The 23,748-nt window shown below is 40.3% G+C and overlaps 2 protein-coding genes across 5 annotated transcripts in view; both read right to left on the bottom strand.

The window, feature by feature from the left end:
* Nucleotides 1–4,200: 4,200 nt before the first annotated feature.
* kbtbd11 (kelch repeat and BTB (POZ) domain containing 11) lies at nucleotides 4,201–9,030 on the bottom strand. Of its 2 annotated transcripts, none has more exons than XM_079641515.1 (2): nucleotides 8,590–9,030; nucleotides 4,201–7,962 (listed from the first exon to the last, which is right to left on the bottom strand). In XM_079641515.1, exon 2 carries the CDS (start codon nucleotides 7,929–7,931, stop codon nucleotides 6,114–6,116), a length of 1,818 nt encoding a protein of 605 aa, XP_079497641.1. In that variant the 5' UTR covers nucleotides 7,932–7,962; nucleotides 8,590–9,030; the 3' UTR covers nucleotides 4,201–6,113. The 2 variants fall into 2 exon arrangements, with proteins under 2 accessions (XP_079497641.1, XP_079497640.1); XM_079641514.1 differs by having other exon boundaries at nucleotides 4,201–8,006; nucleotides 8,590–9,029.
* A 2,092-nt stretch (nucleotides 9,031–11,122) lies between these two features.
* arhgef10 (Rho guanine nucleotide exchange factor (GEF) 10) overlaps nucleotides 11,123–23,748 on the bottom strand; it is a 50,858-nt gene continuing 38,232 nt past the window's right edge. For all 3 annotated transcript variants that reach the window (XM_079694754.1, XM_079694756.1, XM_079694755.1), the window contains 5 exons: nucleotides 22,135–22,277; nucleotides 20,111–20,285; nucleotides 13,671–13,793; nucleotides 12,568–13,082; nucleotides 11,123–11,989 (listed from right to left, as the gene is read on the bottom strand). In XM_079694754.1, coding sequence (XP_079550880.1) covers nucleotides 11,954–11,989; nucleotides 12,568–13,082; nucleotides 13,671–13,793; nucleotides 20,111–20,285; nucleotides 22,135–22,277 — 992 coding nt within the window. In that variant the 3' untranslated portion in view covers nucleotides 11,123–11,953. The remainder of the gene's footprint in view (nucleotides 11,990–12,567; nucleotides 13,083–13,670; nucleotides 13,794–20,110; nucleotides 20,286–22,134; nucleotides 22,278–23,748) is intronic.

Raw genomic sequence — 23,748 nt, 5'->3', positions numbered from 1 at the left:
ATGCAATAAAAAGAGGTGTGTCCTATTCAGCCAGTGTAGTTCTTTGACACAACATTGATTTTGAGTGGATCGGTCACATGACCAGGAAGGTATTGAAGAAATAAGCTCATTTTTCCATCAAAATATTAATATAAAAATATTTAGAGGGTTAAAATGGAATAAAAAGAGGTGTGTCCTATTCAGCCGGTGTAGTTCTTTGACCCAACATTGATTTTGAGTGAATCTGTCCCATGACCTGGAAGGTATTGAAGAAATAAGCTCATTTTTGCATTAAAATATGAATATACAAATTATTTAAGTATTAAAATGCAATAAAAAGAGGTGTGTCCTATTCAGCCAGTGTAGTTCTTTGACCCAACATTGATTTTGAGTGAATCGGTCCCTTGACCAGGAAGGTATTGAAGAAATAAGCTAATTTTTCCATCAAAATATTAATATAAAATATTTAGAAGGTTAAAATTGAATAAAAAGAGGTGTGTCCTATTCAGCCAGTGTCGTTCTTTGACCCAACATTGATTTTGAGTGAATCGGTCACATGACCTGGAAGGTATTGAAGAAATAAGCTAATTCTTGCATCAAAATATTAATATACAAATTATTTAAGTATTAAAATGCAATAAAAAGAGGTGTGTCCTATTCAACCAGTGTAGTTCTTTGGCCCAGCATTGATTTTGAGTGATTAGGTCACATGACCTGGAAGGTATTGAAGAAATAAGCTCATTTTAACATCAAAATATTAATATAAAATATTTAGAGGGTTAAAATTGAATAAAAAGAGGTGTGTCCTATTCAGCCGGTGTAGTTCTTTGACCCAACATTGATTTTGAGTGAATCGGTCACATGACCTGGAAGGTATTGGAGAAATAAGGTCATTTTCGCATTAAAATATTAATATAAACATATTTTAAGTATTAAAATGCAATAAAAAGAGGTGTGTCTTATTTAGCCAATGTAGTTCTTTGACCCAACATTGATTTTGAGTGATTAGGTCACATGACCTGGAAGTTATTGAAGAAATAAGCACATTTTTCCATCAAAACTATTAATAAAACGTATTTAAAGTATTAAAATGTGTGTTCAATAACTGTATGCTCTGGAGTGAATTTGCTTCATATTCGCATCATGATCGAGAAGCTGTCGATTTATTAAAAAGAACATTTTTCTTGTGTAATTGTAAAAGTCATTTGTTGATGGTCCCTAAATAAAAGCCTCGTTTTGCGGAGAAGATCTCCCCGTTAAACTGACGCTGCTGGCGGGTCCGGGAAACTGACGCTGCTGGCGGTTCCGCGAATGTCCGTCGAATATCCAACCTAAAACCAAATTCACCGCGGTAGATCCTGGTGGATGCATCTGTCTGTGTCATGGCTGAGGAAATGCTGGCCCTTGCTTCGCTGGCCATGCCGTATAATCCCATCGGCCCTTTCGTCAGCTCCAGAAGGTTTTTAAAGAATGTTTCATGTTTCATGTTTCAAGTCCGAGATCAGTTCATCATAGCTCCAACTTCACACCTCCTGTAGGCATTTAAAAGCAAGACAAACAGGAAACAGTGAAAAAAAGACATCTGAAACACTTCAATTGAAAGGACTTAATCATGAAATTATACATTTTCTGGTGTAAAATAGAAACGCCATTGTAAAACATGCAGTAGGTTTGGTTATAGCCCTAGAATTATTTAAGAAATTATTACAAAGTAAACTAAAAGTCACAATGAGTGAATTGCAAGAATGCTTCAATCACAATTTTATCACAAAAACTGAGAAAAATGCACCTTAGTTTACTTTGTCTAAGTAGCCAAATACATGCACATTTCCCTTGTTTTACATTGCTCTAACATATACTGTAAATGTAATGTAATGAAGGCAATTTGATGTTGGGGCATAGGCCTGACTAAAAACCGACATATGCTCCAACAGACAATAACAAAATAGCTGTTGAGGACGTACTTTAAATGAAAAGCAAAAGCAATACAGTCAAGTATAAAGTACTACATACATTGACATTAGTACCAACCATGCTATATAGCCATTACCTTTAAAACATGCTTTAGACCAAGCTAATGCTAACTACATTAGCCACAGAACGTTCCAATTAGGCAGGGCAGGTGTGCAATTCGCTACTTTACCTGGCATAACGGTTTCTGGTGTTTTCTTTCGCAGTTTAATGGAAGGGTAAGGTATACGCTATTTAAGTTAGATGTGGGGAAATGTATATATATTTTGTTATCATTTTAAGTGTCCTAATAGCTTCAATGAAAAGACGGGGGAATATAAAAACATTTTACACATAATCACCAAATCTGGCCTCAAATCAACCTGGTTGTGTGCCAGGAATGGCCTTACATACCTGTAGAGCAAACAGTATACATACATTCCATAATGAATATAGTCCAGTATGAGCAGCATGGATGGACAAGGCTGCTGCTGTTATATTTCCATATTTTACCTCATGCACATACTGCCCTCCAGTGTTTAAAGGGTGAACATATACATTAATTCACCATCTTCACCATCTTTCTCTGGGAAGTAGGCTATTATATTGAATACATCTGCATGATAAGTACTGTGAGGTGTGGTATTACCCTAACCAGAACAGTGTTCCTGAAAAAACATGGAGCGAATTTCAAATGCTGTGCACTGCAAACAAAATTCCAATGAAAAATAAATATCCCTCTGCTTGGTATGCCATTGACTCTTTGAAAATATGCAAAGGTATTCATAACATAATCACCATTACCAATGAAAAGATGCATGTTTCCATGTTCATGTCATTGAGAACATATTTACTGCAGAGGCATGACAAGGTCAGATTTTGAAAGCTTTTAGCCCAAAAATATTTTTATCAATTTAGTTATGTATTCTTTTGTATGCCAATCACCAACAAATGTGGACATGTGTAAAATGATGTTTTGATGAATTTGTTGTTGTTGTATTGAGTGTACTGTAACATTTAGAGAACAGAGCAGTCTCACTACACCGGCTCAATTCATAACCAACGGAAGACCTTTTATAAACACAACGTTAGTTGCCCAAATTATTTTTGTATTAGATGTTAAGACTTTTTTTATACAAATCTGAAGAAATGGGTGTTGTGATATTTCTTTTTCGATTACATTTGGTCTTGGGCACAAATGTTTGTGAAGCATTGAATCTCAAAATTCTGCTTAAAACATAACTATTTTCACAAAAGTTGAATAATGAGGATCAAAAGGCACCGTAACTCTTTTCAATAAAAGTTTTTTTGTTGACAGACACTTTTGTATAACTGACATTATTGACCAAGTGCTGTGCTACAGTAGCACTATTTGTTCATCATTTTTCACAGAAAATAAAAATATCCATAGTCCCTTGTGGTCCCTTGGGGTCCATTTCAGGTCACGTAATGATAATATCTCTAAACAAAGAGAATCTGTGGAATTGGAGGAATATTTAATGTGCATTACCCTGTAATGTCCACCTGCAGCCACAGAGGCCGCTGTTTACAACAGTTACAATGTCTCCCTTCAGAATACACACTCTTAACCCTTTGAAGGGATACAATAAGTCTACATATGTCTCATTCTAATTCAATTAAAAGCCCCTACAGTTTTGAGATAACAACATCTGCTTGTTTATGTCTTTGCGAGTAAAAACATACCAATTCAGCCATTAACACAAACAGCACACAGACAACAATCGTCTATGTTGATGTAATCTTGCATTACTTTTTTTTTTGCTCATATTGCGTTTAACTTTAACTCCATATAAATTATTATTATTATTGTTATTATTATTTGTATTATTATTATTATTGATATTGCTGTTTTTTGTGAAAAGCTTGCTGTATTTCTAAGGGTATGAGATACAGTAGTATTCATAATATCTAATACTTATTAATAATGGATAGAAAATATAATGATTGATAATGGCATGGACACAAAATGAATATGTTGGAATTAGGCGTCCATTTTGAACTATATTTATATAAAAATGTTTTAACTGACTCTTAATATATTGAGGATGCATGTGATTGGCATGCTATTAAGAGCAACTGTATCATGTTAATTCACTCTGGCTAGGATGGAATAACATTATTATCAAAAGCTGGATTTGTCATAATTCTGTTCAAATTGACTTAAACTCAAGAGCTTACTATGATAGAATTTCCCCTGAAGTAACACTATGAATATTACATACATTAATGAGATAAGAAAATACAGCCATCTGAGTTCTTAAATGTTTTATTGGCACACAGCATCACTGTCTGCTGTTACAGGCAGCATCCACTAGATGGCAGCTCTGTTTCAGGAAAGGTAGAGTGACACAAATAATGCAGCACCATGCTGAATACACATTCAGAAAACCAGATCATTTTCAGACACAACATCTTTTATTTGAAGCACTTAGTTCTGACTGATACACATTATCCAACAGCTTTTCTTAGCACACTCCGTATGCCTTGAACAGGAAGCCTAGCACTGCAACACTTTACAGTCCATCACAGCAGCAAATCCATGTAAAAAAATCACAATAGCCAGCCAGCAAAATATCAAAAACCACATCCACTCTGTCCTCCTCACAGTGACTGCCTGGAGACATTCCTAAAAATGTTATCAAAAGCAATTTGTTCCAAGAATAAACAGCATTAGGTTCCATACAAAACTCCCATCGTGTTGTTGCAGCAGAAAAAAACTTTTAGAATGTTTAAAAAAAGAACATTTAGTTGATACTAATTCAAAATGATGCTAACAGAAAAGAGTTTGTTAAGAAAATCTAGTTTGTGGACGGAGGTGTTCACTGTAATGTGAAACAGTATCTGATTTAACCTTTGACCTCAAGGGTGGGCCTGCTTTAGTCTGGGAAGAAACCTGCTGGAGCATGAACTTGGCTCCATTGCTTTTTCCTTAAGCAAATACAAGAAAATAAAAGATACGGGATGCGTCTTTGTGTAATCTGAAAGCCTGTTAGCAGCACGTCTCCTCTTACACAACTGACTATTGTTTTCGTTTTTAACCCGACTGGGAATCATTTTTATAAATAATTTAATCCACACAGAAGAAGCCAGTTCTGATAGATTTAGCCCTACAGAATCATTATCTTTGGCAAATGTGCTAAATGTAGGACCTGTGATACCCGTGAGTATGCACTTCAAACATAATGGCATTTTCTAAATCTAAAAGTCAATATTTCTGTATTTATAACATTTAATTGGTTATATTTTGAATAATTTAGAAAAAAGAATCTAAAGCATCTTGTTTTATATTTCTGACAAGATTGCTTTGACCTTTTTGGAGAAGAGAGAGTTTTGCAAAGGGAGTATTTGTGCGGTATAATAATGATTCTGATGCCCTTTTACTTACGATCATTTAACTTTGATTCACATGTTATAATTTAAAGCCCGAGAAGACCAGGTTTGTTGTTTACTAACACAAAATACTGATCATTCATCATTCTAAAAATGTTTTAAATAAAACCAACAAAACTTCTTTGGGCTATGGAGTGTTGGTTGAACAAAACAAGACCCTTAAAAGCATCTTCTTGTGGTGTTAAAAATTATCTAACATAATGTTGACCAAACAATAAATCAATGAAAAATAATGAAAACAATCATTAGTTGCAGCCCCGGTTGAAGGAAGGTTCCTTCCCAGTCAGATTCCCATTCAACTATAACTATGAAATAGCCTTTCAGCTGTATATTCTCTCATTTGCATAGAACCTGTGTTTCATCATTCATAAGGCGCACTACAACTGTTTCCATTCTTTGTTTATACAACTTTCAATAACTTCTTGTCACCAGTCACCAGCCATCTAGTTAATATGTTCTAAATAAAATCTATTCTAACTGTAAAAGTGCACCAAACCACACTGAACACGGGAAATACACAAAAGAGCCTACAGTCACTATCACCATGTCATAATCTACAGTCAGATACAAATACCGTTGCATTCATTCACTTTAAAAATCTTTTTAAGGCCTGCAGACACGTTAAGTTGCCATGCAAATACACACATTCCATTGGTAGCAGGCAATGAGACACCGAGATAGAGAGCTGACATTGAAGAGTTTATATAAGGTCTTCTGCTTATTCCAGTTTCGCTATGACACATTTATTGAATTACTATGATCACACACACACACTATATAACTTTTTCAGGCTTTTCTGGCAAAGTGAGAACAAAAGGAAAAAGAACGCCTTTTGCCTCCAGAGGCGCCCTGAGCAGCTCCTCGACGAAGAAGGCGTTGTCTTCCTCCACTACAAACTGAAGAGTCTGGCTCTTGTTCACACAGTAGATGCAGTTCCCGATCACGGCACACCTGAAGGGTAAATGGCTTCCAAGCTTCTGTGATGCGCAATCGTGCCACATCTTCACTATGCTGTTGTACTTAACCACGGTGATGCCCTGCTCGCGGTTGACATCGAATCGGTAAATGAAGCTTTTGAAGGCCACCATGTCGCTGGACTTCTTCCTGCTGTTGTTGTAGGGGCACTCCTGCCACTCGTCCCTCTTGGTGTCGTACCTCAGAAGGCGGTAGAAGAGCGAGCCTCCTGAAACGTAAAGTTCTCCGCCGCAGGTCGTGGCTTCGTGGGCCACTGCAAAGGCTCCTTTGGGTAAGGGGGCCACGGAGGTCCATCGGTCCATGCGAGGGTCATATTTTTCCACTGTAAACAAACATTCCCCTCCAATGGCGTACAAGTAGCCGTCCATTGACACAAGCTTTAGCTGGGAGCGAGCTTGGGTCATAGGTTTGATCTCGGCCCAGTTGTTGGTTATGGGGTTGTAACAGAAGATCTTGTCTGACACTTTGCCCTTCTCCCCGTAGCCCTTTATCCCCCCGGCCACAAACAGGTAGTTGTACATGGTGCAGATCCCGCACCCTTTAGTGTTAATGTCCTCAGGCATGGAAGTTAAAGGTCTCCAGTCATTTGCTGTTTCGTTAAATTTGTAAATCATATGGTTATCTTCCAAAGACCCACCGGACAACGGGCTCTGCGGTCGACTGCCGCAACGACTCGGAGGACGGCTTCCAACACGATCAAACACATCATTTATCTCTGCAACCATCAGAGTCTGCCTCCCCTCCATCCTCTTCTTCAGGATCAGATCTCGCTCAGACCCATTGAGGCGCCCGTACACAGCAGGGTCTTTGAGGACCTGGAGGAAGTTGTCACTCATGAATCCGTAGGCAGTCTCTTTCAGTTCGCTGAGCCTCTGCTTTTTGGCGATGTTCAGGATCTCGTAGCAGTTCTCTGCAGTGATTTGTTCGGTCATGGAGTCCATGGCGGCCTGTACGGCACAGGGCATCTGCAGGACTTTAGCCCCTGTGATGACATCCACAATATTGGCCTTGGAGACATTCATCTGAGAAGTATAAACATAGTCTACTAATGTCGACAAAGTCTTGTAACTCAACCCCTTGACTTTCAGGATGTCTCGTGACAGCCGTGCTTTGAAGTAGTCGCTCTTCTCTGCCAGGACAGATTTGTGAGCGTTGATCTTCTGCCCGCCGACTTCGATGACTAAATCAGGCTCTTCGTGATGGTGGGTTTTTCCAGATTCCTGACTGCTGTCCCTGACATCCAAGTTCAATTTAAGGTCTGACCAATCAGTTTCCTGTTTGGCTTGGATAGCAGAATCTGCACTGTAAGGCACTTTAGCTCTGGCGCCATTGTGCGTTTCATTCGGAAACTGATCATGGCTGGAAAAGTACGAGCCGTTGCCTTTCTGCCTTTCAATGAGGTTATTCTCCATCAGTCTTCCATCCAGCAGGTATTCCTTCTCAGACACTGGAGAAGGGCTGAAACCCTGGTCATCCTGCGGTAATCCTTGGATGTAACTTTTACATAAATCTCCAACTTTGTCAGGAGGTGTGATGAGGTCAGAGTTCATGGCGTGGAGGATGACATCAGCCTCCACAGTGATAGCCCCTCCTTCCTGCCTGAGACCCTCGTTCATCTTGATGTACTCACTGGGAGATGATCATGATCTGTGGATGTGTAGAAACTTGTGATTATATTCCTCCCTGTTCACCTACATGGGGGGGAGACAAGAAGGGAATTTAACCAGATGCAACAAAGGATGGGGAGAAATAGAGTCTTAAAGCTGCAGAGTCTTATTTACTCCCTAAGGGGCGCCCTTTCTCTAATAACAAAACCATGGAAACCTTCAATTTAAAGGAAAAAATGACATAGTGCTGCCATTGCCAACTATGCTCCGTCCTGTAGTAATGTGTCATCAATTGAGTCAACACAACTGCAGCTGCTTTAATGTGGAGCTTAACAAAGAAACCAAAGCCATCCCAACATGCAGCTTCTTGCAGACTGCCTGACCCACTGCAATAATCACTCTGTATGTTCATTATTTGTGGTAATCTGGAGTCATTTAGAGCGCATGCGCAAACGGTGTTGAGCTGATGGAGGACTTAATCTCTAATATGACTGGAAAAGGGCGTTTGTAATCACATCAAAACTCTAACGCGTCCCCCATACTGTCGGATGAACGCTGAGAGCAGCTCGTTTAGTCAAACCAAGAAGGAATATAAACGTAGGTGTAGTTGTATTCAAACAACGATACAATCCAGAAATAAGGAATACAGAAGTGTTACGCGACCTACCTGCGATTCCTCGCCGTGATCAAACACCAGCAGCCAGTCCCTACACAAAGACCAGTTACGTAAAGCAGTCCTGATGAAGAGCCCAGGCTGTGTGCTCCCCTCCTGCACGAGTTTTTTACTTCACCCACAAATCCAGCTGGTGTTTCCCCATCCGCTCACATTTTATGCATCGACCCTCTCAACTGGTTGTTCCACGGGATCGGTTCAGTAAATCAGTGGTAGGGGGCGAGGCAGGCAGAGGGGCGATCACACACTGCTTTCAGGTCGCACCTCCTTCAGATCCGCACATCGCCAACTCATTTCCTCCCGTGGAAGTGGCAGCGTCTTTTTTCCTGCAGGAAGCTGGAGCTGTCCAGCGTGGGCAGCAAATGCTCTGGCTCTGAGAGATGTTAAAACTGGGATATTTGTTGTCTTTTTTTTTTTTTTTTTACAGTTGACTACAGTGAGCCAGGCGGTCATCAATGATCTAAACCACGCCCCCTCCAGTCGGTATTAACCCTACACTCCACAGCAGGAGCACGAGGCTCCATCTGCTCATAGACCCATCCCAGAGATGCGCCATTCCTTTACGCATCATCCATGTGCTGGGTACCACGATGGGGGGGGGGGGGGGGGGGTCAAGGGATGGAAATGATAGGAAAACCCCCTTCTGCGTTAACAAACATATCATGAAATAAGATTTAAGTTGTGTCTAAAACTAATTGAATTACAAAAAGTGGGATCCTGTGTAAAATACCCCTACAAATTAAATCACAATAGAATATCACAGTGATTCAACACATCCAAATACAATTACACACCACAATATGGGCACCTAAATTGATTATACATTAGCACAAAATGTAGAGTTTATCTGTATATCTTAAGTACTGAGATGATCACTTCCTAAAGTTATTGTAAGTGTAAATGTAATTCAGGTTTAAACCAAGGACTAACAATACTCTGGAAATGAGTCACACTTTCCTTTTGGAAATGATCCAACGTTTTTCTGACGAGCTCCTACAAGAAATACAGCCAGAGTACAGTACATCATTTTGAGCAACAAAAGCAGAAATAATGTGTAAATAACCCTGGAATTGGATATGTTTGTGTTTATGTAATACAAAAAGGCACACAAGGCTTATGCACTCAACACATTAAAAGGCCTGATTAGAAATAGCACAACCTCACAGCAGTGCTTTTTTATATCCAGGGTCCATAAGCTCTCCACCGCGGAGACAGAGAGTCATAACAACTGTCCTTTACATATAAAAATAGAGGGGAGCCACAGCGAGGCCATCACACACTATCAGAGATTAGAGGGCATTCTGCTGGGACCTATGGCTGGGACGTTATAATGCCAAATCTCTGAGAACAAAGACTCGCTGACGACCGATACACAAAATGAGCCATCTCCATGGAAACGCCAGGGTCGAATTCAAAATAAAAGACTTCCAGTTGCACACAAACTGATAACTGGGTATTAGCTTGAATAGTACAGTGTGACTGAGGAATTGTTTACTTAGTAGTTAATACATACAAGCCAGTTTTCAGTTACAGGAGTTAAATATTATCCCAGGTTTAAATCAGCATACTTACATACTACCAAAAATATTAGCTATGAAAATATTTTGGATAAGTCCAAGGTGCTGTAAATTCTAGCATGGGAACGACTCCAACCTGAGATCATCTTATCTATTTTTGTTTCAGCTGACAATGTAGTGAAACATGTTTGTACTGTGGGCGTGGGCGCTGAAAGAGAGAAAAAGTCTTGACCCTCTCCGTTCGGCATCAGGAGAAATGAGCAGTGAAATCCCGGAAGAGCCGTATCAGGCTCAGCTCCTGCGGCCCCCGGGCACATTGCTAGTCGCAGCATGTACTGATGTCTGCACACAGCAGAGAGGAGGCCGAGTACAAGGTTAGCCTGAGACAAGAGAGAGGGACAGGAACAATAACACTCTGTTCTACCCCTATTATACTCTTTTTCATCAATATATTATAGTTCTCAGATATATACAAAACATGTCTCTGAAGTGTTTGGCTCGAAATACCAAACAGATCATTGTAGCATCCCATAATCCCCTCTGTTTCAGCCCTGTTTCAAAAGTGCTGATTCTCTGTCTGTTACTTTAGATGAAAATAAGGAGCCACTCCCCACGCCCCTCTGAGAGATGTTTGGTTAAAAAGAACACAATGGTGCTCTAGGAGGAGATTCAGGTGATAAGGTGTCAAAAACACGTTATGACAATCTTTGTTCCTGAAACTTTCAGAATCTCTTTACACAAAGGGGGACACATGTTTATGTATAAAAGACATGAAAAAGTAAATTTTGCATAATAGGTGACCTCTAAATATGACCAATATCTGTTAGCTTTAGCCATCTTTAGCTCACTGCTGTACAAATTACAGAACATTTTCATTTGTATTTCCCAAGAATTAAGTCATCAATTAAATACCACTCCTGATGGAACAAAAGTTAAAATAAGTGGACATTTAATTAAAGAAATGTTGATTCAAACTCACAAGGATCCTTTGAATGATGAAATACACAAGGTTTTTCAATAAAAGAGTTTATGAATGTGTTAATAAACATTACAGAAGTACAAACTGTGACAAAAGTATAAAGCTTTTTTTCTTTTTTTAAATATTCTTATGTGAGACAAAAAGGGGGGATACATTGGGGGGGAAACATCTCTAGTGATAACAACTCTTTTGTGCCTTTATGAACAGAAACCTGGCCAGCCAGTGATTCTCATCAAGCCTTCCCAACTAATTCAGTCATCAATATTTCACCTTCTTTACATCCCTTCCCTCTGGTAACAGAATGGTACGAGCACCAAGCTGGTCCAATAGTAATAGGATTTGATTCCATATAAACACAGAACCTTCCTCTGATTCCAAAACAGGTGATCCTGAGTTGTCATACTTCATATTTACAACTCTTCCTTTACTCAAACCTAATCCCAATCTTAATAAAACCTTAATGTAACAGATTCAAAGCGCCATCGTTACCGTACACGCCTTTCAAGCAGGAGGAAGTCTCCTTTCTTTTCAACACTGATGTGAATACTGCAGTCCTACACAGTCCACTGTATGAAACAAACACTGTGGAGGATGTATTAGCCATGTTACAGAACAACAACTTTATCAGAGGGTGAAAATAAAGACCTTTCAGTGTTTTTAAACAAGCATAACAAATACAGTATAACTTCGGACTGGCCTGTGGGGAGTTGTTTGCTCATGAAGCATCATGATTGAGTGGTTATATTGATCCTTAGATTTATTTTTATAGTGGGAGACATCATTAGAAACATCCTCGGAGTATTGTGGAGTGTTTGATGGACCCCTGGTTTCAGTTTTGATCCATTCATAATGTCAAACAACGTCAGATCTCCTTGTGAGTGTGCAGCGCTGCTCTGACCTGGAAGAGAGAAGAGAGACAGAAAATGTATAAGATAGTCATAGTTTAAACAAAACCATAACTTATTATTTGGTTAAATGCTTAAATAAATGCTTAAATAAACAAATAACTATGTATTTTAAAGATTAATTGTCAGCATAAATTAAACATTCAATATCAAATGTTACATTTTTTTGTGTATATATATTTCATATATATGTACATATTTACACATTTGTGTACTATACCATATTTTAATTAATTAACCTTTCATTTCATTTATTCACACATTTATGTATTTATAACATTTGAGTTTGTACTTGAATTTAACCATAGTTTAAGTTGCTTCAGCTAAATAATTAACTGCATCACTAAAATTAATATATTTAATGTCTATTTTACTTTAATATTGATTTATGGTGACTTTTAAGCATTACATTATGGTGAATTTATTCATTATTTTAAGAATACATTTTACAATTAGTTATGTATATATATATATAGATATATATTTTGTATCAGTCCTTATTATTCTCCATATTATAAAATAAGCATTGCATTTTTTTTTGTTTATTGTTAACACGTTATTTCCAACCTACCGAGGTGCTTTGGTACATGTTGAGTAGGGGGATCTGCCAGACCATGATGGTGGAGGTGGTGTCGTCATGGCGAGACTGTTTGGTCTTCTTGTTGACCCTGCGGTGGCCCAGCCCTCCGGAGACCACCAGCAGAGAGCTGACGTCCACCTTGCTGGCCCGGCGGCCCCTCAGGTGGTGGGCCGGGTCGTGCAGCGTGTCATAGAGGGCCCCGTCCTCCGGCCCGTGCTCGAGGGAGCCCTGGGACGGAGCCAAGGAGCTGCAGGACGAGGACATGGAGTCCTGGAGAGCCATGGAGGTGCAGCCCGCCTCCCCCAACCACACGCCGCGTCCCTGAGGGGGAGACGTGGCTGAGTCTGGGGGGGGCTGCGAGGTCTCCCCATCCTCTGTGTCTGCTGGCTGCACTGAGGTGGGGGGGTTGGATGATGGAGGGCCAGAGGGCCGGTTACACACCGCAGCAGCCACGCTCAGGAACTTCACCGGACCGTTGTGAGCGTGTAAGGACACCATGCCCCGCCCTGACCACAGGAACACACACTTTAACATTCACACACTTTATTATATATCTCCTGTATACATTAAGTGAAAGTGATATTTCCCCAAAACCTGTATGTTGGATTCTCCACTTTGTTTTTGACAACCATTTGATAGCTTGTGAAGTTAAGATTAAGTAAAGCTTTGCTAAAGTTGGTTGTTGTTTCAATAACCATCTAGTTTTCCATTTAGTTTCATTCATCCGAGTTCCCTTTGCTTGAACAACCAATGTTAATCATATCTGTAAAACCAACATAACTAATAATTGCGCTAATTAGCTTCTTAAAAAATAATGATATTGCTGTTAATTGTGTTCTTGGTTGCAGCAGCTGCCAAACTCTAAGTCTCCATTAGTGCGCACTGATGTTAGCTTTGTATGGCTGTGTCACTAGCATGAGTGGTAACTTGATAACATTGAATAAAATAAATATTATTGAAATAAATGATTTGTTTTCTTTGCCTTGTCTAAATCATGAATCTAAATCAACCCATTAGTTATGAAAAGAATCCTTTGTAATAGGCCTATATGTCAGAACATAACAACATGTGATACAGTGCTGTTTGGGTGTTACCTGTGACCTTGGGGATGCCCTGCAGTCGGGGGACAGAGAGGGCCACAGTGACCCCCAGGTTGGTCCCCACCAGCAGCAGACCATGACAGACCAGCAGGCTGCTCACTGACACTCTCTGGTTCCCTGTGAACAAAATACAATTGAGTTTGTGACATTTAGAGAGAAAAAAGCTAACAAACGCTTCATGGTGAACACAGTTGCAAAGTGTTCATATGTATCCTGAAAAATCAGAGAACTGTGATTTGACTACAGTGCAGGGGGAGGGAGGGAGGGAGGGAGGTGTATCTTCTCAGTGGGCGGGGGCATTTCTGCAAAGAAAGCATGCTCAAAAATGTTTGTCTCCAGGGCAACGTGAACAGGAGCCAGGATAAAAGCTGCTCTTTTCAAGCGTCTGTACACAGCAAAATGCACCACTTTGAGTCAAAATAACAAACACAAAAGTGTTTTGTTACAGACCGAGTGAAGCGTAAAGCTGTAATTAAGCGAGGAGCTCTGCCTCGGAGGCAGCTACCCACAGGACGATCCCACCCGACCTTTTCTCTTCCCTCTTGGTCAGAAACATCTCTGAGATGCCTCTTCGGACTGTCAAAGCCGGGATTGTTAGTTTAACAGCGCCCTTCAGATAGAGCCAGCCTGCTGACAGCGCTCTGTGTTAGGTGACTTATTATGTGGAACTTGGCACTCGCATCAGACCGTCCCCACACGGGAGCTTTGTCAGGAATAAGCAGAGCAAACAAATGGCATGTAGTAAGACATTTTAATGGTTGTACTAAGAATCTGGGTTTTTGCAATAACCGTCTTTTTGGTCCTGCTATGTGGGAGGTGAGACTGTCATGACTCATTCCTGCTGTAACAGCTTGACTTGAGTTTCCTCCTTCAAAGTAATCCTCTTGGGCTTTAGGAAAAAGTACTGCCAGTCTCTCGGCCTGACCCCCCCCCCCCCCACTAGAGCTGACCCTCTGCGTGGGGCACACGCACGCCATCCTGCAATACTTCCAGGAATCACGGCAGATAGGCAGCCACGTACAGTAAAGGGCCGGGGCCGAGTCCTGCCCACATGTGCTTCTAATGAGGGCCCAGCCTTAGCAGAATCACACAGTCTGCTGGTGGGGGCCTTGCTCAACTTCCTCCTTTCATAATATTTGGAGTTCCCCACCCAGAGGGTGAACTAAAATAAACCCAGAGTGAACGTCAACAGTGACCGGCTCTGGCCCTGATCCTGCACCAGAGACCCACTTTGATCTGCACTTAGTCCTGACAACCAACAGCAGGAGGGAGGAGCAAATCTCAAACATTACAAAAATACACTACTCCAGTCTAGAAATAGCTCGCATCAGCACAATTTCAGTCTCTATCTTAGCAAGCTATACCCTGTTTTTACGTTACTCCATTTGTCTATCAAATTCACATTGGAAAAGGTTAAGGGTACTGTGTATTTTATAGAAGTACAGCACGTTAACGGCTCTGTGTGGATGTAGTTTACTACAGCAGTGTTTTAACGCTAGCATGGCAACAACATGTTGATATCTTGTAGCTACAGTATAATGTTTACTATGATCAATTATAGTTTAGCTTTTCAGCTTGCTAAAATGTCATAAGTACAGCATCAGAGGGTTATCAATTATAATTATTTTGGAAGGGATAACTTAAATATACATCACATTTCACCACAAACTCATGGTTTGGAGACAAGAAAGGTCAAGGTGTCAAGAGTGTCAAGAGGTCATCTTCTGGAGATATAGGAATCGTTCTTATAGTTGTGGCGATATGGAGTGAACAACAACCAAGCTAGCTTTTAGTAAGCGAGACAGAGATGTCATTTCAATCACTGGCAGTGTCACACATATCTTGAAATAATCACACACTGCATACTTCACAGGTCATGAAGAATCATAACTTTCCATGTCAATCTGAATGTTTTCAAGTTCAGTATCACATGAGGACACGTTTTAACTGGAGCTTCGGCACATTGCAGCTGCAGTAAATCATCCAGTCCTATCATGTTTAATCCTAGCATCTGTGAGGGAGTGGATGATCACTCAGGAATAAGCGTCTTATCGGTGTTGGGATATGTGCAACAATGGTAGTGTACAAACAATAGCATGGCTGTAGGTGTTATTTACTGCCCCCCCCCCCCTGATGTTTGTCTCCCATCAGGCTATGCATGGCTGCCTATTTAGGTCACAGAGCAGCAGCAGACAGACCCTCAGCACAACAGCCGTCCTCTGAGACATCCCCACGGTACAGGCTGTACACACTTATCGGAGGACTACTGCTTCTGGAAGTACTTTATTATTATTATTATTTTATTTACGTTATGATTTGCCTCACTTTTTCTTTAAGAAGTGCATTTTATGACCATTTTTGTATTAATGACTTTATTATAGCTTTTGTCCTCGTCCTGTATTAATTTTACTTTGGAAAAGAGATGTGGTCCCGAATAAGTTTAATAAAATAGAAAACGCACATTTCTATGACATTGTCTAACTCAGAAGAATATAAGACATGGGAATGTGGAGAAAAAGGTGTATGTTTTTACAGCACAATCCCCAAATAATTACCCAATTAACTCCTAATACCACTAAATTACTCTAAAACATGAGACATATGATTCTTCAAAAAACACTAGCGTCGAGTTACAGTGCAAATGACGGCTATTACAGCGTGTCAGCTAGCTGCAGGTTTAGCGCCTGGATAAGGAACTCCTGTCTGCGATGGAGGGAGTTAGTGGAATTGCTCCAACATGCATGGACACGAGAAGAATAACCCCACCTCTGGAAAACCTCCTGCATTCAGAGAGGCATTCACACTGAAGACAACGCCCCATGTCTCCAATTGTTAGTCTGATTGTGTGTTCTGTCGACAATTCAAACGTGTATTAGGGTCTGTAATACAATATCCCTCCTAAATAATGTAGACTTCCTGGAAAATAGGGACGCAGAAATCAAATTAAAACATAGTCCCTTCTTGTCATTTTCTCATACTATGTGTAGCTTGTGTCTCAGTAAATATTCTTTAATGGAGCCCAGGATAGCAGTTGAAGACCCATCACACTGACATCGATTACAGGCCGTCCCTCCTGACCAAACTGTTTGGTTGGCAGTTCCAATTACATCGGAGTTTGTGCAGAAACAGCACATTTTCTGGTCTCATTCTGTTCCACAGCGGCAGCCAGCGGTGATAAACACCACCGTGGAGCGTTCTGGAAAATCCCAGATCACAACAGACCACAGAGAGCGCGGCAGATATGGATGGACTTTACGCAACTGCTTCATTAAGAGCGTTTGACTTCCATGATTACTGACAGTCCAGGGACCCAATACTGTTATCAGAGGAAGTGAGCTCCTAATGGCGAGGCCCAGAGGATGAAAGCGTTCATGTGTTGTGGGCTGTCCCAGGACCAGCTTCCTTTGCGGTTCCATGGATCCTATTAACTAATATGGGCAAAAGCAGACTGCTTTTATCATTCACATCTGTCTGACAAAGAGGCCTCTCTACACACTGCGTATCAGTCAGTATATCAAGTCAGTGTAGACACTCCAAGCAATTTTACTTTTTTACATGCAGTTATGGATTTCCTTAAGGAACTTGCAAATTCAGGGTTTCTTCTGCTGCCAGTACTGTTCATAAATAGGTTTCCTCTGCTAACCATTGTGCCACATTTAACCACTTGTAGCCATGGATACTAAAAGTGGCGGATTTGTTGAAGTTTGTGTTCACAGTATTGGATTCATAGCTGCTCCTACAGCTAAGTGGTATTTAAAAACAACTCCCAAAAGCTTATTACATAAGATCTGACATTCTGCTGATTAATCAATTCAGCTTGAAGTGCCCTGCTTCAGCAGATGTTACACAACCTCAAGAGATTCTCTTTGTCATTTAGCTGAATACTTCTGATGCTTTTCCTAACGTTATTGCTACCTTGTGTCGGTAATAGAGGCGCCTAAATGTTCCCTCAGTTTAGTCCGAGCTGAGCTAAGCACTGCTAATGATGCTGAAGATGAGATCGCACAGAACAACTGCAGGCTAGTCATCAACTGCACACACCAATACACATACAGAAAAACCACAGCTGTCAACAGAAAACTAAACCCAGATCCAGATCTAATTTAAGAACCAACCTTAATGCAATCAAGAGGAAAGAGATGAGATGACTGTCAAACAAATACAAACTCCCAGACAACACAACAAAGAAGAATGAGGGAAGTGCATGCCAAACCGCAGCTGACTGCATTACTCAGCACAGAGGGAAAAGGGATTGAATGCAGCAGCAGTGGACTTCCCAATTCTGACAGAAGCAACAAGAAACCCCACCCAACAAACTACCCTCATTCTTTTAGGCTGTGTGTTTTTGGGTCAAGATGATGTAACGCAGCAGATTACAAGATCTGAAGCAGCAGCACGCCACTTCCATGACTTCAGCCAGGGACAAAAGTCACACTGACAGTCATTCGGTTGGACAGTGACAACGTTAGCTTAAACACACATGGCAGGAAACTGTTTTACAACCAACCAACTGCCACACACTAAATACAACGTAATCCACTGTGATGACGAAGGTACCTATAGTAACAAAGATCATTTCTAAACACATATCAGCTCACTACCCTTCTGGTGTCCAATCGCCTTTCATGCTGTTTTGCAGTGTTACTACCTGGTAATGACAGGTTTACATCTGCAGTGCCTTACACAGCCAGAGATTAAAGGTGGGCCATTATGGTGGAATGATCTAAGTGTAGTAAATCGCTCTTCAAATAGGAACAAACCACTGTTCTCAGAATCACTGCACTCACGGGCCAACCTGCAGGTACTCCCACATTGTTGTTTATGTTTAATACAGATAAGTCTAGTTTTATCAGTCATAAAAGTTGATACAAGTGTTAGTAAGACCAAAAAACATGTTTTGATGGTACCATTAACCTTTAAGATGGTTGGGGGACACTAGTTCGTGCTTAACTCCAATAGCTCAGCCATTAGCTATTTAAATGTGATGTAATACTTCATAATGTCGGTTGTTTGGCTACTTATCAAAAGGACATCTCATTATTTGTTTTCACAAGTGATCAGCCTCTTTCAGAGCACACTAAGTTTCCTTTAATATGAATTTATGAGGTGAAAAGTTTCCCTTATGCAACGCTCAGAATAGAGACAAAATAAGAGGTTCCTGATTCACTGTTTAGACTTTAGGAGGACGAGAGCATGACAAACCTGCCATAACAAGAGCTGTCTGTTTGAGCACTGATGTCACATAATTACTGACAGCACCTTGAAAACATGAGGTCATTGCAGGACTTGCATCACACTCAAAGACGCTGGGATGTCTCTGCATAAGTATATTTGACTAGATGATCACAATATCAGATATCAGAAGAGTGAACAACTACTCTTTGCTGTTCTTCGTCAGTCAGTTTGACACTCTCTAAAAGCTTTCAGTCTCACTCAGGAGTACGGATCGCATTACTGACTGACACTCAAGGGCAGGCAGAGAGAGGCAGTGCTTTTCAAGTGGTAAAGGTGGTAAGACCACAGAATCAACATGACTGAATGTTTGGAACCGCAAGGCTCTGAATACTAACACTATGGTATGTTTTTCTATTAGTTACAGTCTAGGATATAACATAAAAGATTTTAAAAGATTTATTTTATGAACGACCAACAAGAAAGAAAAGTAATTACATCAGCAGGTTAAACAGGCATCCGATCTTTGTGAATTCTACACTTTTCATTTAAAGGGGCTAAATTATGCAAATGTTCAGGTTCATATTTGTATTTTGTGCCTCTACTGTGACATGTTACCATTATTTAATGTTGAAAAAGCTCTTTATGTTTTATGTGCTGCAGCACCTCTTTTCACCCTCTGTCTGAAACCAGAGCCCAGTCTGCTCTGATTGGTTAGCTGGCCGGCTCTGTTGTGATTGGTCAACCGCGTATTGATGTCCTACCCCTTAGCCTATCACGTACAATGTGTAAGAGTGCTGGCCAAAAGAAACGCAAGAGTTATAGAGTGATGTCACTATGTCACGGAAGGAACAAAGGAGTCCAATGGAGGCGTTTCAGGCTGGGAGGGGGGAGGAGTGTGTGGGAGAGAAACTCCCTCTGGCATGACAGGAATGTTCCTCTGGTTACCTTGGAGATGTAAACTTGAAAATCCCATCCAGATTGTATTTGTCCAACAAAATAAAATGTTGGTGTGGGATGGAAACAAAGAGAAAAACAATAATACAAAGCGATGTAGGTGGACTTAATTCTGACTCTGATGCGTAATATTTGAACTACAAAGGTGGTTGTTATTTTATAAATCTGTTTCTTGACTTTGGACAGATCCTTTTAACTCAAATAATACTAATAATAATAAGGCTTATATTGTGTTGAATAAGAGTCTGGTCCCAGTTATGCTGATATTTAGAAAGATCTGGAAATGAACGTTGTGTGTGTCTTACCAGGCAGGGTATTGTGAACAGGTGTGGCGATGTTAATGTCCTGCAGGTGCTCCAGGGTCTCGGTGTGGAAGAGACGCAGAGTGGAGCCGGAGCTGGAGGCGATCCAGATGCCGACCCCGGCCACCACCATGTGGGACACCACCATGCCCTCCTCCTGGTGGGCCTCCAGCTGCCTCTGGAGGTGGGAGAAAGGATTTAGGCATTACGTCATTACTTACTTAATTCAGAATATAACCAAGTGAAATCTGAGACTTGTAAGGATTTTTCACAGATGTATGAAGACTAAAACTAAAATAAAAAGACCTTTAAAAAGTTTCATTTGCATGCTGTTCAATATTCTGTGGCTCAGGTTAATTACCTGGTTACCAATAATTAGCTATATAGCCATCAAACTGAGCTTAGCATTGCATTTCACCCCAAAAATGTTTGCTTGGTTGCTTGTGCAATATAAGATATTCAATCTAAGGTTCTTTTTTATATATTTTTTACCTCTGGCGGCTGTTTGTTTTGTGTGGCAGGTTGCTGTCGGGCTGTTTAAGTTTGAGTGAAAGCTAAGGTTAGAAAAAGACCCTTGTGTTTGCTGTATGTGACCTAAAACTAACTATTTCAAAAGCAACCGAACCAGGGTTTGTTCAGTCTCAAGCAGCCCGTGCATTGTCTGGGATTGTAATGTCTGGGATCCTGTGATTATACTTCACCATCGAAAATGTGTTTCTGCCAAATGCACCTAATGTGTTGGTTTATGGATGATGTTGATTATTCAGAATATAAATCATTTCTCTTTAACTCTTCATTTATCTCTTTTTTACAAGTGCGAACAAGATTAGTTTTAAATATGTACTGTGAGTAAGGTTAGAGTTTTCTGTTGCTGGAGACCAATAAACTGAGCTTTTTCCATCTCCACTGGTTACATAATCTCCCCACACATTGCTTTACATGTAGGTAGAGTTTTATTTGGCCAAGGAGACCATTAGCAAGTGTCAGAACAGGGTTATAAACGTAATACATGTGGTGATGAAGGAGCATGAGATGTAAATGTAACTTCCTTGATTTGTTTTGCACACATTAATACTTATATTGCATTTACCTTTGATGAATTATTTGATGATTTATTTATGACTTAATTGTCTCATTTATTTGTATCCATCTCACCATCCGTCTCTGTCTCTCTGTCTCTGTTTAACTTCCTGTCACCACTCTGGACTAACTCCTCAGTTAGGAAAAGAGAGCGAGGCAGGCAGGTGGTCCGACATAATGATCTTAACGAGGCTAAACAGATTATTAGTGAGTGCATGTCACAGGAACGGTGCTATTCCTGTACTCATGGCAGGTGCTTTCATTCCATGAACCAGGCCAGAACGCACACAGGGAATACCAATTATATTTAAGGATATGGAAAGAATAATTCCCGGGAAGGGAAATGTGGGACGTTCAACAGCTAGAGGCAGACCGCAGTTTACACAGACTGCTTCTTGGGAGATCTCCCTGACAAAGAATACTTTATATCAGCACTCAAAATGTTACACGTCTTCACTTTCCAACAGTTATACAAAGGTTTATTTATAACACACACGATGATGTGCTCTGTATGGAAGCCCTGAGAGGCAAGTGAGAAGAAAAAGTCTGATCTAAATCGTTTTCTCTCCTGTGTATGAATTAAGAAAACTTTCAAAAGATTCAAGCTGTGAAACAAATGAGTGAAACACATTTTTTTGTATCTTTTACCTAGTATATCTTTAATTACTTGTTTTTTTTTTAAGAAAGACAAGTGGGGAAAAATGTTTGAGAATATTGTTGATCAAATCTTTTTCTAATCTAGAAGCAAAGACAAATTATTTTGCCTTTTTTTCACCTGTTTTTGTAATTAAAATGAGTAACCTAGAAAGATTATTATTTTGATTTGACCTGTTTTAAAGTTAACAAAAAGAAAAGGGATCACCAGAATTAGTTTTCTTACTTGCCTTTAAGGACTTAGATCCTTTGTAATGTAGGTATGGTAACAGTATCAGAGCTCGGGTTCTTACCTCTATGGAGTGTGTGAGGGTGCTGATGATGAAGACCTGTCCACCTGATGAAGCCCAGAGGTGCTCCTCCACTGCCAGCATGGCCTTCACTGGCAGGATTCCCAGTTTCAGCACCTTAGGCTTCTCATGGCTCCACAAACCATCTGTAACAAACACAAAACTGGCATTACTATTACATTACATGACAAACAATTATCATTTTACAAAATATTCTTACCAAAAAATGCACTTTATATGCAAACATTATAGTATTATTTATTACATTCTCTTTTGCTATGTTAACCTCCAGCGATGTTTATTTAAAAGATGAATGGATTATACTGTTAAAGGAAGACACAATGATAGACACTCTGTCTTTAGAAGTGTGGCCTGAAAAGGTCATTTGCATTTATGACTCTGCTAAAGCTGGTGGAGTGGCCATTGATGGGTTTTAAAGCCTTCACTATGAATATAGATGGGCTGCTAGGCATTAGTCAGAGCCGAGCTCTATCCCACACACACCTCCTACACACTCCGTTCTACATGTGCCCGGGCACCTACAGTGCCAGCTCAACTGCAAGAAAACACCACATGCAGTGCCTTTATACATATCAACACATTACATCTCTGTGTGACCAGTCTATCTTCTGGTTTCGAGTCAGCAAATTGGAGGAAATGTAAGTTTGTTGGACAGAAAGAAGGTCTATATTCGGTTCATTTTATATACAGATATGGGAATGTACGGAAGCCACAAGCTGCCTTTCTTAAAACATATAAAAAGATATCCACCAAAGCACCATTTTCAGAGATGAAGTCACATTTTTTTTAAACAATTGACAAATCCCCATTAACATGTGATTGATTCATTAACACAGGAGTGAAAACAATGTTGATGAGACTTTGAAAAAGGATCTCCACAATCTGTCTTTCTCTGGGACTCCGGAGAATTTAAACCAGTAAAACTGGCCTGCACCTTTTACTAGAAGGGCTTGTATTGAATACAGCCTTCATTTCCTTCAGATACCACATTCCCTCAGCTAATCTAGGCCAGGAAGTGAACGAGGCCTCACCAATGGTGTTTGTCAAGCGGAGGCACAAAGGCGGCTATTGAAGGCTGAGGTGCCATGCAGGGAGAGATGTTCTTTCTTTCAGGGGTACAGTAATGAGTGAGGAAGTGAGGGTAATCTCCCACTATGGGGCTAGGTGGGATTAGCATTCCAGCAATGCCCTGTGTATATTTTTTTAACAATCATACTCTGCAGGTAGATGTACATGAGGAAGAAAAAAAGGAGCAGTGGAAAAAGAAATACAGGAGTGCCAATTTTCAGTCTTATGTAAGTCTGCCCACACCTCGCACTTTTTCAACTGCAGCATTCTTTCATGTCAGGTGTAACAAATGACCTTTAACAGCGCAAACAGCAGCACAAACCAAGCAGCTAATTTGTCTTACTCTTTCAAATCTGAAGCAGAAAACTAATCTCTCAATGAGGATAAGTAGGAACATGCAGGATGGAAGAATGGACAAGAGCAGAGTTTATGTTCTGAGTATCTGCCTCTGACGCGCAACCTTTTGTTGAATCATTGCCTCCTTTTTTCTCCATCTCTCACACAGTCAGTCACAAAATGTAACAGCGA

This window comes from Notothenia rossii, assembly GCF_949606895.1.
Source record: "Notothenia rossii genome assembly, chromosome: 7".
Lineage (NCBI taxonomy): Eukaryota > Metazoa > Chordata > Actinopteri > Perciformes > Nototheniidae > Notothenia > Notothenia rossii.
Note: the sequence above shows the minus strand (reverse complement) of the source record. Positions and strands in the feature narration are given on the sequence as shown.